Consider the following 18653-nt stretch of genomic DNA (forward strand, 5'->3'; position numbering starts at 1 on the left):
AACTTTTCATGAGAAAACTAACTTCATAAGCCTTGAATAACAAGAGAAATGTAGAGATCTGGAGAAAGAATAATTCAAATTTACATATTGAAACTGAATAAAATGTATGGGAGAATTTCAGGGCTTCTGTACTCTTAATCTAAAAGGCTGTAATTAACCTGTTAATTTTGCTATCTCTATTTCCCTTTCAAAGGGAAAGACAAAATCTGAAGGGAATTCATCTACACAGCCAGGTCTCAATCAAAACATTTACATTTTACTGTCTGATGATAATTCCTGAATGTCTTCTTTTTCAAAAGGGAAACAAGTAATTTTGCTTTTTTGTGAACAAAACATTCAATTTTTATTTGCTAACTAAATGCTCACACCGACAAATCTGCTGTCAAAAAATCCTGAATTCTTCATGGTAAAATTGTGGTGTTCAAAGACATTAAAGACACTTTAATACTTTCAGATTTTTTTTTATCAATTCAACAAGTTTTCATATCAAACATTGAAATCATATTCTCCACTGTTTCACTTTAAGATATACTAAATTATTTCAACAGGGCGCCTTTGTGACATGTAAACATAAAATACAAACTGAAAGTTTTATCACTTTCACAGAGTTTTTTTCTGTCTGTTTTTCAGCCAGTTAGTTTATATTAAGTAAAAAAAAAAAAACAACTGTACACAAAATTTACATTCCTCTAACAGTTCAACATGGCTTCTGTCTTCTAAGCTATTTTTTACAGTCAGGTCCAGTATGTACAAGTACGGGGAACATGTTTAAATTAAGGAGCTGAATTGTCTCATTGCACACTGTACAGACGTGGAAAAAGAAAGAAATTATCACAAACTACTTCCAACTATTCAAATCAAAGAGAAATTGAGCTACTTCTGTAGGAAAAAAACATGAACATTATTGTGGTTTATAAGAAATATAACAGACATATGTGATTGAGATCATAAAAACGAGCTGAATCCTAACGCAGGGACCTATGTGCTTATAATTTCAAGACATGTTAAAATCCAGGCACTCAAAGCAAATAACAATGAACTGTTTAAGTGGAGCTGAGACTTTGAATTGACCAGTATCTTACCTGACACCAAGGGCAAATGTAAGAATGATCATAATGCCAGGGGTTTCTGTGTACAAAATTAACCATTTCAATAAAAACATCTGTTTTATGCACAAGTTTGGCTTAGCTGGTAGAGCAGGTGCCCATATACAGAGGCTACAGTTCTTGACACACTGGTTGCAGGATCAAATCCTAATCCTGGTGCACGTCTTCCCCTGATCTCTCTCTTCCTGTCTCTTTAGATGAAGGCAAAAAACCCAAATAATCTTAAAAATGTTTTCAAGATTGTTTTGAGGGATGTTTTTCAGCCTAAAAACTGTGGTTTCCAAAACAAAACTGCTGCAGAATTTTGGAGTGTTTGGTTATTTAATGAGTGCTTTTTCTGATCATTTCAGTAATTCAAGTTTTGTCAAAAAAAAAAAAAAAATCATAAAGTCCCACAGGTGATTTAGTTGTTACATGTTTTCAGCCAAATATTTGTGGAAAAAACATTTATATCATGTCATACTGACAGCTTTTTCAAGCAAATAAAATGGATTTTAAAAAGGACACTCCTCTTTACAGTGTTTAAGGAAAAGAAATCCTCCCAGAAGTTCTTAAATGACTGTGGATTCACCAAAGAAAAAATTCCCTTCTTTAAAAATGACTAAAAATCATATCTCCTTAATTTTAGTTCAATCTCAGGATTTATTCTACATTTTTAACAGATATCTTGTCTCACTTTGAATGCACTGACATAAACAGGATCTTTTCAACAGTAGAGGGTGTATTGGCATTTTTGTCTGTGTTTGTCAGTGTTACCTTTTTTTTTAACTCCAATGTAGAGAGCCTTTCAAATTCCCATGATGTCATGAATATTCACAATAAAAGCTTACAGATCTCCAGTGAATTTTTGTTCCTTGCTTCTTATCTGACGAGAAGTCACTCTCAGGTTCAATAGGGTTTCCAAGTTCTTGATGAAACAGCCTGATAAAAACCTGTATCCGATCCACAGTTTTGCTTCGAGTCTCTTATATGGATGTGAGAGAAGGTGTTCAGTGAACCAGGCCCGGGCTCTACCACTTGCCCCTCTTGCTCCAGTCTTTCGGTGTGAAGTGAAGACATTTTGGATCTATGCGTAAGTGCCTCTTCTGCATTGCTCTTTCATGCCCATCCACGATGTCCTCTGAGAGAGTCAGGATGTACTGACCCTAGATTTAAGAAACAAGGACAACATTTAAGACCTGAAACAGACAGTTTGTATCTACAAGTGTATAATGCCAACATCTGCTTATAAATCAACCACCTCTGAACCTGACATGTAATCTTAATGGATGCTACCTGTCATTAAGCATCAAATATTATCTAGTAGTTAGTTGGGGCTAAATGATCTGATTTGACATATGCTTATAAATCAACCACCTCTGAACCCGATACGTAATCTCAATGGATGCTACCTGTCATTAAGCATCAAATATTAGTACATATGTAACAGAATCAGATCAGATCAGAAAAAAGTGGATTGGCCCATCTCTAATGGATTCAGTTCACCACGTAAACAGATGCTGGATGCTGTCAGGATGGTATGCATGTCCTTAAGTTGCACGCTGCAGTCTGGAACAAGTGATTGTTTCTTATCAATGCTTCACCAGTTAGTTAAGTCAATAGTCCATATATAGCCTATGATTTTCGAAACCATATGAATAAAGGGAAGTGCAAGGTGTTGAGCTCTGAGCCAGTTTTTATTTCAGTACAAAATAATGAGGTTGAAAATATTTCTGTAGGAAAGCTTATTTTGCTTTTTTTTTTAAAGTTAATTCAGACTACCAGCCAGGGTGCACTGACCATACAGTCACTGATGAAGGTTGATCTAGAGATAATGTGCAGGTTTTTTCCCTTTTTTTTACAGACCAGTAGCCTGTTGTGCCAGCTATGTGAGTTCTGCCTTTAGTTATGGTGTAAAGTCCACACTGAACCCTATGTTGGAACTAGTTAAGTTCTAACTTAAGTTGTGTCATTGTTCAGTTGCACCACAGAGACATAAGGTTAGACTTAACTAGTAAAGATTTATGTACAAACTAACCAAAATATTGTCGCAGATATGTTTTCTCTTACTTTAACCAATCGCTGAAAAGCATTTTTAACCCAGTGTTTGCTACAGATGCTAATGGCTAAACATAACATATGCTAACTGCTGTTAATCCTCAAGCAGCATCCGGTGTGGATGAAAAATGTGACCAGGCATTTTGCATATGTGAGTACTGTAAAGCCTACAGCTTAAACCTAGAGCCAGTATAACATAACATTCAAGTCAAGCGGTGAAATTGCCAATAACATGAGATAATTTAACAGTTGACAGCAGAAATTATCTCCACTCATGGAAAACATCAGTGTTATTGATCATGGAGAACGCAGTGCTGACACCAAATTGCCGGTAAAATCCTCAACTTCTCACCACCTTCCAGGTTAAACCGTCTCTCAGAGCTATCTCTATGACAGCCATATTCTACGGAGGACTTTACACCTAGTAAGGGATAGGTGTAAGATTTCAGTTATAACTTAAGCCTATGTTGAAACTATCTCAGGTGGTGCAACACCTTAAATGTTAGGAGAGCATAAACTCCTTTTCAAGTAAGAACTTGCATTTAAACTAGGCTACGTTTGAACTGGTGCAACCGATAGCTGTTGATTTGTCAACAGCAGGAAATACAGCTGAGCTGATATTCAGTACATCACTTCCTCTTGTTTATAATGTGCAAAGTCAACAGTGTAAAACCTAAAATTAGTAACAGATAGACAGTGTCTAACCTACTCTTCATCAACAGTTGAGTCAGATGTTGCCTTATGAGCTGACATGCTAAATGGAGGCAGGTAAAATCATGGACACCAGCACTGATCTCCCACCTTGTAGTAGTTGATGAGATTGAGGTACTGAAGTGTTGAAATGACATCTTCTTTCTTTACACTTGTTATCTCACTGATCTCACTGGAAGAACAAAATATAAATAGGTCAATGATTACAGAACTTTTATTAAACTACCGACCTGAAAGGTTGAGACAAACGGTAAACGGTGACCTACTTGATGGTAATCTGCGGCCTCTCTCCATTGTCAGGTTTTAGGTCCATAAGAATTTCAAGGATCGTCTGCGACCAGTACGAGCGATAGGACAAGAGTCCGAGATCGGAGAGAGGCTTCTCAGGAGTGCCCGTCTTCCCTTCTACCTTTGACAGCTCATAACCTGACAGACACAAACGAACAATGAACATTTTATAGCCACAGTGAAGGCAAACACCGAAGATTCCCAAGGAGAGAGGAGTGTTGAAAAATAATATAGCACTTACTGAACTCTATAAGCAATTTTCCATAACCTCTCCGCTGGTAAGGAGGCAATGTGAGGATGCAGGCAACGTTATAATCTTCAGTTGACTCTTTCTCCTGCACACAGACAACAATAAACAAGTTTAGCTGTAGGACCCTCTGGTTGAAAAAGAACATTTCAGAGATCTTATTAACTGCATGATCTGAGTACCTTAGAGAAGTAGCCAACTATATGAAAGCCTTTGGAGTCATACTCCGTCATGACATAGAAGAGGAAAGGGTCGGTGTCGTAATACAGGGTTTTATGATCCAGGAAACACTTTGCAAGTAAACACAGGTTCTGGGAATAATTCTGGAAAACATGACAAATGCGGCATCATAAATAAAAAGAGGACAAACACTAAAAAAATCTTACAGAGAAAAAAAATACTCTCACTTACTTTGTTTTTCCTGCCGTCAATCTCAAAGAATGAGATGGTGCCTTTCCGGTAGATCTCGTTGCCTGGAGGATGTCTAAGATTACATTTTGTCTGTCAAAGAAGATGGACACAAGAGGGTGAGGGCCATCTCTAATAAGCAAGAGAATAAGGGCTTAATCTGGTGATTCTTACCAAATGCCTCTGCAGACACTTGAGGCTCTTGAGGTACTTGAGACAGAATTCACAGAGGTAGAGGATGGGCAGTGTGGTGAGCTCCTGTGGGTACGGTGAGAAGTACCAGGGCTTCAGCCTGTGACGTCCCAGCTCGATACACTCAATGTTTTTCATCCGGGTGATGATGTCGTCATGGCTGCGGTCAGATACCAGACTGCCCGTCATGCGGGGCGCAGATGGGATGCCGTCTGAGCTGTCCTGGGAATCCTGTTTATAAACAGTGAGGACACATTACACCCTTTTGCCTGCTTTATATCATAAAATGAAGTGCATGTATTCAAGGATTTTTCACAGGAACATATGTAATCATAACAGCTGTGCATGTAAACAAAATGACTAAACTTGGGTCTGAGGTAAGCAGCACCTCCTTTTTACTGGACCCACTAAGGCATAGATGATTTGGACAGTAACACAGAATCAACGGGCAATAATAGGAAATAAAACAGACCTCTGGTGGTGGTAGAAAGACACTGGCACTTTGAGGGTTGTTATACTGCAAAACCTTTATCATCTAGCAGAAAAAGACACAAAAACACGGGCTTTTGGAAACTAAAGAGAGGAATCAATTGAATCTTATTGACACTGAACAGTTTGGTTAAGGGGCAGATTGAGAGCAAAATGGAACTTGTGGTTTTAGTACATTTCAGACTGGGTGCATTAGAAGCCAGTCTGTAACACTGGGAATCATAGACACAGATCTGACAATGAATAGAATGAGAGGAAGGGAGCAAACACAATGTTAGACCAATTAGTTCATGCTGGTTTGTAATGTTGTTTTGTAAACATGTGCAATAACCCACTGGCAATCATCAGAAAAAGTACATAGCATGTGCGGTTATTGCTCGTGTTGAGTGTCTCAGAGAAAGTGTCTTAAGTTTGGTTAGTCCCTGCCTCATTTTTATGACATCAAATCTTTTTACTGTTTACAACAGGTCCATATTTAAGTGTATATACTCAAAATGGATCAACAATTAGCTTGTCTGCTGAGTTACACTAAAAATCTCTAAAATTAAATTAACTTATTAAATCTTTCAGCTGAAATAAGCTTGGCAAAGACGGAATAAAGATGCAGAATACTGTTATTACTAGGGATGTCCCGATCAGCATTTTTTGGCCTTCAATACCAATTTTTTAAATAGTGTTTGAGTGTTTACCGATTCTGAGGCCCAACCTGACGCTCACATTTGCTTAGATTAGAGTTTCAGAGTTTTTTGTTTTCAAATTTTGTTAAAATACTGAAAACAACAGTCCCTGTTAAAATGGGGCAGCTTAATCTAAGACATGAAACAAAATAATCACATTGCACTAAAACCCTGAAAATGAGATCCAAGGCACTCTTGTCATCACAGTGCAATTTCCTGAGTGCAATTGTAACTACAGAACTTTTTCCACCCTCACTTTTATTTCTTTACCCACTGTTACCTTAAATGAAGAGAATATTGTTGTTTAGAAAAACCAGAGTCTTCATAACCTTTTCTGAGATCTTTTTAGCCTCATCGCTCACTCATGGGCATTTATCTTTTCTTAAAGTCCAGAGTTTGTTGCTTCAGTGTGGCAGCCTTCTCCTCTGTTGCTATAGTGAAGTCACCGTATGCATGCAAGCCTACATGTATAGTTTGAAGATGTCGGATCAAAGTGGTAGTATTAAATGCACACAAAGTGGTAAAATCACGGACACTGTAAGCTGCTGTTGGACTGTTTTCTTCTCTCAAGTTGGAGGTTTTTCCATCTCGTTGACATTTTAGTCACGAGATTACTAATGTTGCAAATGCTGCTCTGATGCTAACTCAGGTGTTAACTACCTGCTGCAAACTGTGTTCTGTTTATGGCAGCTGACTTAAATGATTGTCTGGACTGCTCTGATCAAATTGCAGATCTCTGATCAATTAATATATTTATATTAATATCGGCTGTCTGATACACGTGATCAGGATCAGGACATCCCTGGTATTTACAGATCAAAAAATTAACAGCTCCAAGGACTGATTTTTTTTTTTAAAAAGAGGAAAATCATCTTGGAATTAAACACAGCCTTAAATTCTTGCCAAAAAAAAAAAAAAAACATTTGAAGATTTGAAGGTTTTACAGTACATTTCATCATCTGGTACCTGGTAGTGGGACACAAGTCACTCGTTTTACTGCTGTTATCATAAGGAACCTTTAGGGTAAAAGGGTATACACTTTATCAAGAGACTTTCATTCTTGGGGTTCATAAGAATGGATATCCACAAGGGAGGATGAATTATAACCAAAAAGAGTGAAAAGAATGAGTAGAGATTTGGGGGAAAGTGGTGAAAAAGCTTTTGTTTAAAAAGAGGGGACAAATTTGTTAGAAATTAAAAAAAAAAAAAAAAAAAAAAAGAGAGAATGCATGTGCTTTCTCCCAGATATACATGTTTAATTCTGCTCATGTTAACAGCAGCAGTGAACAGGGCCACCTTCGCACTTAAAGAGTTAGAGTAGAGGATTAAGACAAATTAAATGTGTTCTCAGGGCAGCACCTCGTTAAAATCAAAACCATATTGTCACCAGCAAAAATTCAACACACTTAATTCTGAAAGCATTCTATGACAGGGCTCTAGTTTGCAGAGCAAAAAACATAAAATTCATGCATTTTAAAACCAAAACAGACACTGATACTGTAATGAAGGGATAAGACAAAACAATAAAATAAAATGAGAAGCTGGCAGTAAGAGTGAAATAAACGGAAGTTAAATACCTCATCAGTTCCTCCACAGTTGGCTTTCCTTTTTCTCCCTGGTTGTGAGGGGATGAGTCGGCGGGCGGTGCCATTCTAGTGTTAAAAATTAAAAAGCTGCACATCAGACAACAGTTACAGACTTTTAACTAACTTATTTAGACATCACTGAGAATCGTGTTTACCGTTGTGACTGATGAGAGCTGCTCATGGTCTTCCCGGGACTTGAAAGTGTTGGTCTCCCTCGCAGCAGGGAAAACAGATGCCTGAGAGGCTTCAGCTGAACTTGGCAGGGAGGGCACAGGGGTGGCCGGGGATACCTGAGTCGCCAAGGGGACAGCTTCTACTTTCCTCTTCTGCAGCAAACAAACATTGTTAGACATTTTGGCTTTAAATGAGAGCACTCAGACACAAAACTGAATCAGAATTTTATTTCCTAGTCAGACCATGTTCAAACTTTTCAGAATTACACACATAAAATGATTAAAGGTCAAGCTTTGTTTCTTAAAGAGTGCCACAGCAATACTACTGGCAGTTTCATCACTTATATGAGCTGAGAATGTTCCTCTTTTATTAGCCAATGCACATCAATTGATAGGTTCTAACAAGTTCTGATTATCTCCAGGTTAAATTTACCCTCCCCAAACCTGGTATTAAGATGCAGCAGACACAGGTCAGCTGTAACTGCATTGGGTTTAATATCATAGATAAAAATGTATCTTTGGAAGTCTTCCCTCCCAAAGTTCCAATTAGCATGCATCAACAATTTTCCAGTCTATGGTAAAGTGAATAATTTATAATCCGCAGATAATGAAAGCTCATTCAGTAACCCATTTTAGAACTGCATTAGAGATCACAACATGAACAGAGAATGTCGGCTACCTTGACAGATTTGAAGCTCAAACGGGGCTTGACAAGTCCAGAGCAAACACCTGACAAACATTTGGATACACTGTTTGTTAAATCACTTCCAGATGTGATCTGCACGATTGGATCATCATCTTCTTTTTTTGGGCCGTGGTTGTTTATATCTGGCTTTCCATGCAGTTCAGCATGACCCGATAGCTGTATGATCACACAAGATGCATGTTAACACCAGGTTCAAACAAGGGTTCAAGTCATTTCTAGAATGGGTCAATTCAAGTTGTACCGGTGTGGGGAGTGTTTTGCCTCTGGAAGGAGCTGTGGCAGATTGTACGTTGAGATCTAGACTCTTCCTCTGAATTGAACAGAAAGGAAGAGAAGGAAGAGAGTTAACTTACATTCATTGTAGCACTCAGGTTAATACTTTGGTATTCAATTTGCCTTTGCGAACAGTTTCTATAGAAATCACTGATAATCAAATGTAGTTCTGGAGAAGGATCAATAAAGAAAAACTAAGACTAGACACTGATTATTTTGGTGTTCCTATATCTGTAAATGTACTCTACCACAGTGGTTCCCAACCTGTTAGGACTTCTCAGCTAACAGCGACTTATTTTATCATCTTTTGTTGTAACTTCTATTTTCTTTCTTTTGTTGGCCTACTTCACAACCTTTCCAAGCACCCCTGAAAACTGGAGAAGTACCCCCTAAAGATAAAGCACATCTGGTTGGGAATCACTACTCTATATCACAAACTTCTAAAATGTTATGCTAGACTTACACTTGAATATCAAGGCTTGGCTAAAAAAATGAATCCTGCAACAACACAGCTTACAAAAACATACATTCTGTTGGTGGATTTAAACAAATTACTGTTAAAGCAGCATGCAACTTAATACTGGCCATAGGTTAAGTGACCATGCAAATAATTTCTAATATACTGTAGTTTTACTATGATTAAAAAAAAAGATCAGAACACATTAACATATGTCATAAGTACCATTTAAATCTATCATGACAAATGTTGATATGATTTTTACCAACCAAAACCACCCAGGATATTATATCTACTACTCACAAAGTCCATAACATAAAAAGCCAATAATTATATGGAGGCTATTCAAAGTCAACTACAGATGTGAAATGTAAGCTTTGAAAAAGTTGTCTTCACAATGCAACAACACACTGCCAAACCAGAGTATGCAGTTAGGAAGTTTTGGGATCACAGTTGAACATTTACTCACCACTTCTCTCTCAGGGGAACTTGGACGGGAGCCTGGAAGACCATTCTTGGTTGGGGTTTTAGCTTCCTTCTTAGGGAACTGAAGCTTCTTCAGGTCCAACCGGTCTCCTGTGACCCACTCATCCAGGCGCTTGTTGACTTTAAACAACAGTCATTCATCATTTTTTTTAATTTAATTTGTTGTAATGTTTCCTTTTAAAATAGTTCTGTTGATGAAGTGACAGCAACAGTTAAAATATCAAAGACACAAAAGTAACAAACATCATACTCACAGTCAATGTAGTGGACATAGTAGAGTTTTCTTGCAGAGACTTCCTTCACACTTAGAATTTCAGCCAACGCTACAAAAAGGAGAAGTTCATCATAAAACATACACTGAACTGGGGTCATGTAAAGAAACTTATTGTGCTTTGTTTAATTTATCAACATACAACAGAACTGACACGTCAAGTAGACCGTTTCACATAGACACTGCATAGGATGAATTTCATATTAATCTGGGAAATCTCCCATACAAAGCATTTGGGAAGGGCAGGACTTTTCAAAAACATTCTTGGAAGGTGAATGGTCAACTCTTCTGTCCGCCGCATTCATTACAGGCCAATCAGAGCTATGGGACAATATAAGGTACAAGGCATGCAAAGGTCAAGTAGTAACCTGAGCCTGACAGGCTGGCACTGCCATAGTTTATGAACAGTGGAGCTTTTCAATGGATGAAGAGGTTGGGAGAAGTGCAACAGCATTTTCTCTATCAAGAGAAGCTTTCAGTGTATCTCTGTGCTCTTGTTTTAACAAAGAAATGTGGCCCGGTTCTAATAAAACTGCCCCTATACTACAGATAATCGCTACACTGGTGTCAGCCATTGCTATCGCTTCCAGCAGAACTAAACACTACCCATGGCCACTGTCTTGTTCTTTTCAAAAGAAGCTGGTTGGACAGGTCCATTTTCAGACCTGTCACTTCAGACTTGAGCTTTGCAAGATGGATTTGCCTGATGGCAGACATGGAGTCTGACCAATCCATCTGTTTTGCAAAGTTACACAACTGTCACTAGACACTGCAGGTAAATCCTCTACTTCATGTACCTTAACGAGAGCAGATGGGCTCAAACAACTAGCACCTACGTACTCGATTCAAATTCAATTTCAGTTTGCTTTATTAGCAAGGACTAATCTGCCAAAGCAGTGTACAAAAAAAAAATCTAAAAAAGAGGGCCAATGGTTGAAGTCCTGGTGTGTATCAAAGGTTAGGAAATTGGTCTGATTGCTGAAGAATTACCAGTTCACTTTCTGAGAGCTGCCAAGGTTCTGGACGCCTAAAGGCATTTCTGTTTTTCCTACTCACTCTTGACACCTCTCCATTATTGCATGTCCATACGTGTTGTTCATGCATGTGTGTATTCCTCAGTGATGTGAGCAAAACAATGTCTCCGTATGAAGGGGTATAAACTTGCCCACAATGATTAATGAAGCACAGACAATTCAGAAACTCCCATTTACGAAAAACACTACAACACTAACATTTTACCATTATTCTATTAAAGAAAAAATGACATGGAAAATAATATCCATGACAAAAAATGTTGCATTCCTCACTGCAAGAAAGATGGAGAAACATGTCATGTAACGAATTATTTATGACAGGGGGAAGAGATATTTTCATTATGCAGAAATCTTTGTTTTTACCGTTCTGACTTCATAAACGAGGGGTTAACGGTTAATGAAAAAGGGAAACACATTTAGATGATCTCTTTACTCAGGTCACATATTTGACAAAGGATGGTAAATAACAAATGGTTACTATAAACTTTAAATGGTAACAAGAAAATGCACATAAGCCACTCGCAAGTCTTGTTTTTATTTTTTAAAAACACAATATTTATATCAATTCCGATGTCCGAGTGGCAATGTTGTCAATTAAGCTTTCTCAGCGATGTTAACACAATTATGATATTAGAGTGAGGTTTCATATAAATAAAACGCTATTATGACAAAATACCAAAGGTTGACTTCATGAAATATTTTTATTTTATATACTTGGTTTAACACTTGTTCTAGCTAGCATTAAAACTGAATTAATTCACATTGTAAAACTACTCGTGTCCCCAGTGTGAGTGATGTTTACAGCGCTCTAACCGGAGGCCGTTGCCTCCGTTAACAACAGCTGAGGTTCGCCTGTTAGCATTAGCTAGCTTAGCACTGGAAAAAAACACAACCGGACAATACTTACGCCATTCGTCCTCGTGTTCTTGGTTTTTGCGAAGAACGGGAAGGCGACAACCCTCGACAATCTCGACCTGTGTAAAACAATACGTTAATATACATCCTTTAACCAACCAATGCCTCAAAAATAAAATTATATCGCTCGAAAGCCTACCGAAGACGAGTTATCCGCCATTTTCGTCATCTGCGAGAGCAGCAGCAGGGTGTTGTGGGAAAATGCCGGTCTACAACAAAGATGAACTGAAGGGCAAGAGAGAGCTCCGAGCACAACGGAGCGGATATCGGGAAACTAAGCCGGAAGACACTAACGGGAAATATCCCTAAAAGTGTAAAATAGAGCAGAGTCTGGATCAGTGATACTCAACTCATGGCTCTCTAGCCGCATGTCTCTCTAGTGACCAGTTGCAGCTCTTTTATTTATTTATTTATTTTTTTGTTTACTTGAAAAAAAAACTCCTGAAAACCTTTGTGAAGGTAAACACCCCCATCAGCAAAGATTAATTGTAGGCCATATCAATAAATCCGTTAGCCAAAGAAGACAGGCTTTAATTATCAAAATGAAACCTTTTTTAAATCCGTATTTTATTACCGTCGGGTGCACTGGATGCAGTGAGTTCATTCATTGAGATGTGCTATCTACTTTTGTGTTCAAATTGAAGCTGCCTGACCTCGTTTGAACTTCTTTCTCAAGGCATTTCCTGTCGATGCTATCACACTCATATTTTATGACGATTATGCCGATGTGCGTCATCATCAACGAGCATAACACACGGATAGCATGTTGAGAGAATGTAATAGCTAGTAAAACTTGTCCACACTGGTGTTTTACTTGATCTTTGATGTACCAATGATAATGAATACGACAAAAAGAGTAGAAATATATAAATATATAAAGCTCCAAAATGAGGCAGGGCGGAACGATGTGTTTAGGAGAGCTGCAGGTGAGGCAGGGCCAGTTTTGGTCAATTTGGGACCTAGGGCAAGAACAATATGAGGCCCCTCCACCTTTAGCTAAAGAATCAATAATGGGTGGAAAAAAAATTATAAAGCATCTGTTTAATAGAGTCACAGAACTACGGTAAATTCCCCAATGTGTGATATAAATACTAAACAATTTTATTTATTTTATTTATTAAGTTTATTTGATAGGGACAATGCAAATTACATAGTGCAACTTCAGCCTGTTACAAACAAGCTAAAGTAACTGATGTTTCACATAAAAAGATTATAGCTTTTGCTAGTTTCCATCTCCTGTCCCTTGTAAGCCTTTTAGAAAATGAAAAAAGGTAAAAGTAGAGATATCAAGTTTGCATAGAAATTGCATCGTTCATCAGCTCTTTGCAAAGCATCTCATAGATCAAACTCAGCAAATTCTAACCCTTTATGCCAGATGGAACTCACATAATGCTGGTGTCAAGACTTCAAAATCACCACTTTTCAGGGAATAACAAAAATATGCATCTTTTGGCATTTTTTATTTCTTTAAAACGGGTTAAAACCCACTGTGGATGTAAAGGGTGACCAATAGCTCTGATTTATAAAAGCAAATTAAAATCATGACTAATTGAGATAAAAGGTTTTAGTCCAACGTCAGCAATAAGTAAAATAAATGTATGCTCATTATCAGTGACATATTGATTCTTCTGACACTATGCAGACATTTTTATGTAGCCTATTGCATCTCATTTAACCTCACAATAATGCACCAATTCACTGTTTTATTAACTGATCTATGATCTACCTTACATCCTCGATTTGGATCATGCTCTTGCTAAAGTATTTTTTAAGACAATGTGGCTCTTTGGTAGAATAAGGTTGAGATCAGATCATTCATCCCCACTGCTGTCAGAGTTTTTAACACTATTAGGTGAAATTTGTTCTACTCCTCATAAACATGAGTGTCCATAGATGTATGTACAGTGCTGTGAAAAAGTATTTGCCCCCTTTCTGATTCCTGAGTTTTTTGCATATTTATCACACTTGGCTCATCGAACCAATTTTTATATTTCACAAAGACAACCCAAGTAAATACAAAATGCATTGCCTGAATGATGATTTAATTTTCTAAGGGGGAAAAAATCCAAACCTATCTGGCCCCATGTGAGAAAGTAATTCCCCTCCTTGTTAAATCATGAGTTAACTGTGATTAACCACAGTTCTTGGAAAGCTGAGTTCAATTTCACTGGCCACACCCAGGCCTGATTACTGCCAGATTTGTTGAATCAAGAAATCTCTTCAATAGAAGCTGTCAGACTAAGTGAAGTAGGCTACAAGAGCTCAAAAAGAAACATCATGCCACAATCCAAAAAAATTCAAGAACAAATGAGAAACAAAGTGAAATCTATCAGTCTGGAAAAGTTTACAAAGCTATTTCCAAGCTTTGGGACTCCACCAAATCACAGTCAGAGCCATTATCCACAAATGGAGAAAACTGGGAACAGTGGTGAACCTTCCCAGGAGTGGTCGGCCAACCAAAATGACCCCAAGAGTGCAATGACAGCTCTTCCAGGAGGTCACAAAAGAACTCAGAACCACAGCCAAAGACCTGCAGGCCTCACTGGCCTCAGTTAAGGTCAGAGTTCATGACTCAAAAATTAGAAAGACACCGGGCAAAAATGGCATCATGGGAGAGTTCCAAGGCCAAAACCACTGCTGACTAAAATAACACAAAGGCTCATCTCATGTTTGCCGAGAAACATCTTGATGGTCCCCAAGACTTTTGGAGAAATATTCTATGGACTGATGAGATAAAAAGAACATCATGCCAGCAGTCAAACATGGTGGTGTCAGTGTGATGGTCTGGGGCTGCTTTGCTGCTTCAGGACCTGGATCACTTGCTGTGATTCATGGAACAATGAATTCTGCTGTCGACCAGAAAATCCTGAAGGTGAACGTCCGGCCATCAGCATGTGCCCTCAAGCTCAAGCGCTCTTGGGTTATGCAGCAGGACAACGACCTGAAACATACCAGCAAGTCCACCTCCGAATGGCTCTAAAAGAACAGAATTAAGGTTTTGGAGTGGCCGAGTCAAAGTCCGGGCTTAAATTCACTTGAGATGTTGTGGTGTGACCTTAAACTGGCAGTTCATGCTGGAAAACCCTCCAATATGGCTGAATTAAAACAATTCTGCGAAGAATAGTGGGCCAAAATTCCTCCACGGTGATGCGAAAGACTCATCACCAGTTATCACAAACGCTTGATTTCAGCCAAGGGTGGTACAACCAGTTATTAGGTTCAGGGGGCGACTACTTTTTCACACAGGTCCAGATAGGGTTGGCTTTTCTTTTCCCTTAATAAATAAAATCATCATTTAGAAACTGCATTTTGTATTTACTTGGGTTGCCTTTGTGATAAATTGAAATTGGTTTGATGATCCGAAACATTCAAGTGTGATAAATATGCAAAAAAAATCAGGAACCAGAAAGGGGGCAGATACTTTTTCACGGCACTGTATATAAATATACATATATAGCCCATTTAATTCTAGTTCAGGGCTCCATGGGCTTGCTGTAAGAGCCGCTGTTCCATAGTGTTAATAATTCAGAGTGCACAAACTCAGTCTGCATTTCAACAATGAAACCAGACTTCCACTGGACAGAGTCCCAATTCAGACCAATTGGAAGGGGGCATAAAGGTTGCATTCCCACTACTGTGTTGCTCTAAAAACTCCCGCATGGGCTCAGTTTGATGAATTCCTCTTTGTCCTGATGTTTTCTGGGAGGGTCTTAGTATCTCCTCCATTAACCTGAGACAAAGCTCATGGACTTGAATATAGTTTCAAAGCTGTAGAGCTCAGAGCATTTTCCGTCATAAACATTGCTGTCAGCTGCAATGCAGCACATTCTCAGGGACTTTATTAGGATTACAAGCAACAGACTGGACAATGAGATTATCGACTTGTCTAAAAGATGCTGAGGCTCCCAGGCTTAACCTATTAAAAAGCTCTTGATTGCGATACAGTGCTCATAAATAAAACCACAAAAAGTGAGTGTACACATCCAGAACCTTTAATCTGAGTTGAATGAAACTGTTTTATAGTAACTCAAACTCAGCATTATTACCATCACTCACACATAGCTTGCATTTTATTCTAGTCTTAAAATGGCTTTATTCAGGATTTAATCAGTGATATGTGAGAAGAAATCATGAAATGTGAATATTTAGAAAGCAAACAAATCCAGCTTGCTTCATTTGAAATAGATAAAATGACATTCTGAGTCTATTTATGCATAATCAAAGCCTTATCTGAATTCTTATGATGCATATTTCTGTCAGTTGGGGATTACAACCTCAGTTAGAGGAACAAAACTCTTCATTCAGAGCGTGTCAAGTGCCTAACTGAGATTTAGTCAGGAGAAAATGTAAAACAACTTGATATTCTGGACAGAAATGCCCACATTATGGGGTGCAGATGGCCTAGTCAGGCCTGGGTTCAAGTCTGGCCTGTGGCTCCTTTCCCCACTCTCTCATCCCTGTTTCTGACGCTTTCCACTGTCCTCCTCTCTAAATAAAAGCATAAAAGCCCCAAAATATATATTTAAAAAATAGCCAAGTCATTTGATGCTTTTGGTTTCTCAGTTCCTCTCCTGCTGAGGCTTCTTCACCCACCATAAGATAAGATAAGATAAGATGAGATAAGATATTCCTTTATTAGACCCACAAGGGGAAATTCCATATTTACAGCAGCAAGAGTGGTGTATAAAAGTACGCAATCACATAGAATGATAAATAGAGTAAAAAGAGCATGCAAAGTGTTGCAGAAGTGTTGGGAACAAGCCCACATCATGGTTCTGGAAATAAATCCAAGTCTCCATCCAATTCTCAAAGCCTCTGTTTTCCTTTGTAGCCTCCTCTCAGTTGTTGTTAAGCTGCTTGTATAGTAATGAAAAAAAGCTTTGATGAAACAGCTTCACCTCACTAAAGAAGCAGCTGTTGAAATGTTAAATCACTCTCATCATGTTTCACTGGGCCTTAAATTAGGGCTGCCCAGATTTCCCAGTTGTGATTTATTGATATCAATGCATGTGTGTTGGGTCAGTAGTGTTGGTGCCAGCATCCTAGCTAACAGTTACTTGATTTTAGAGCTGAAAAGTGTGTCAGTGTTATGGGTTCTGATGTTGGAATCATTTATTTTTGCTATTTTACCACTTCTTCTATCCATTATTGCCACTTCTTTCACTTCTTCTTTTCTTTCCCACTTGTCAGCAATTTTGCAAGGCTTTTTTTTGGGTCACTTTTTGCCCATAATTCAATTTCTTTTGTCCCTCTTGACCCATTTTGCCTATCTTTGCCTATTTTGTCGCTTTTTTGCTGCCTTTTGCACATTTTTGGCCCCTCTTGCCCATTATTGGTACTTTCTGCTCATTTTGCAACTTCATTTTGCCACTTTTCACCACTTTTTTTTGTCACTTTCAGACATTCTTTTGCCTTTTTATACCACACAATTTTTCCATTCTGAGAAAAGGTTGTCTCAGTTGCTTTTACTTGATATTCATGCACCCTGACATTTGTCCACATGGCCTGGCTATGAAGTCTGTGATTACTTTCCTAATAGTTCAGTACAGTAAGACCATCCACTTTGTTAACATCACCAATAAAAAGGTGATTCTGTTTTAAGGAAAGAAGGTTACATTTTGAAAAATGCTGGCTTGTATTACAGCATAAATGAATAAAATTCATCTTTGTTGCTTTGATAAGAGTAGTTATTACTCATTATCAGAGCTTAACTTTACAGTGGATCATGATTTTCCCGACCCCCATGGGCCCCCAATTTGGCATGACCCCAGAAAGCTCTCTCCTTTATCCCCCTTCTGGATGGCCTTGCCTAGAATGAGGCCTATTACTGCTACATTCATCAGTAAAAGGATTTCATTGGGCTGCTATTATTTTGAAAAAGAAGACTAGAAATAATACTGATTTTCAAGTGCTTGTTTTTCATAAAATCCATTTCAATCTTTAAGTTTCTCTTTTAACATTTTTGTTTTAAGTCCACAACATGATAGCTTGCATTTAGAAATTAATTTAAAGGATACATGTCCATACAACTAAAATATGACTTTTGTTTTTTTGGGGGGAAATTTAGTGCCCCCCGGTGGACAAAGAGGTCTGTTTATGTCTTTCTTGAACTTGTCCCATAAAGGTAATGCGTGTGTTTCAACAGCCATCCATGAGATACATGCTGTGATTTGGAATTGATTGCAGAATCTTGTTTTTGGATGTTTACAGTCTCACAGAAACTTATGGATGAAACAGTAAGGGAAAGATGTGGTAAATGTGGAGGCAAGAGGTGAGTGGAGAGCAAGGGGGTGAAGGAGGTGCATCCAAAGAGAGCATTTGTTTAGGTCTCACACTCTTTCACATAGCAATAATGTGTTTCCACCAGGTTTGGTTTAGTAGAGTTCAGGATGGTTAGGCACAATAAACCCTGACCCTCACATTATCAAAGGCAAGTCCATCCAGCCTAGCTAGTGAAGGGAGCTCTTTTTAGAGATCCGTATCATGTGACTCAGCTCTGCAATAACAGCCCCAAACTGCTCTTAATTTGGTACCATTTTAGCTTTTTATGCCAATTAAGAAACAGAAATGGAAAGGTGAAACTGTCCTATAGTTCAC

General features: G+C 38.3%; 1 protein-coding gene across 2 annotated transcripts; it reads right to left on the bottom strand.

Annotated features, from left to right (window-relative positions):
• Window positions 1–460: 460 nt before the first annotated feature.
• Window positions 461–12237, bottom strand: LOC121518832 (histone acetyltransferase KAT5). Of its 2 annotated transcripts, XM_041801473.1 has the most exons (16): window positions 12196–12237; window positions 12049–12115; window positions 10091–10159; window positions 9820–9956; window positions 8862–8930; window positions 8594–8776; window positions 7897–8067; window positions 7733–7807; window positions 5462–5524; window positions 4972–5220; window positions 4801–4890; window positions 4572–4712; window positions 4384–4477; window positions 4121–4280; window positions 3945–4026; window positions 463–2251 (listed from the first exon to the last, which is right to left on the bottom strand). In XM_041801473.1, the coding sequence occupies exons 1-16, from the start codon at window positions 12223–12225 to the stop codon at window positions 2117–2119; spliced, it is 1815 nt and encodes a 604-aa protein (XP_041657407.1). In that variant the 5' UTR covers window positions 12226–12237; the 3' UTR covers window positions 463–2116. The 2 variants fall into 2 exon arrangements, with proteins under 2 accessions (XP_041657408.1, XP_041657407.1); XM_041801474.1 differs by lacking the exon at window positions 8594–8776 and having other exon boundaries at window positions 461–2251; window positions 12196–12225.
• Between the last annotated feature and the right edge of the window lie 6416 nt (window positions 12238–18653).

Source organism: Cheilinus undulatus, linkage group 12 (assembly GCF_018320785.1).
Source record: "Cheilinus undulatus linkage group 12, ASM1832078v1, whole genome shotgun sequence".
Lineage (NCBI taxonomy): Eukaryota > Metazoa > Chordata > Actinopteri > Labriformes > Labridae > Cheilinus > Cheilinus undulatus.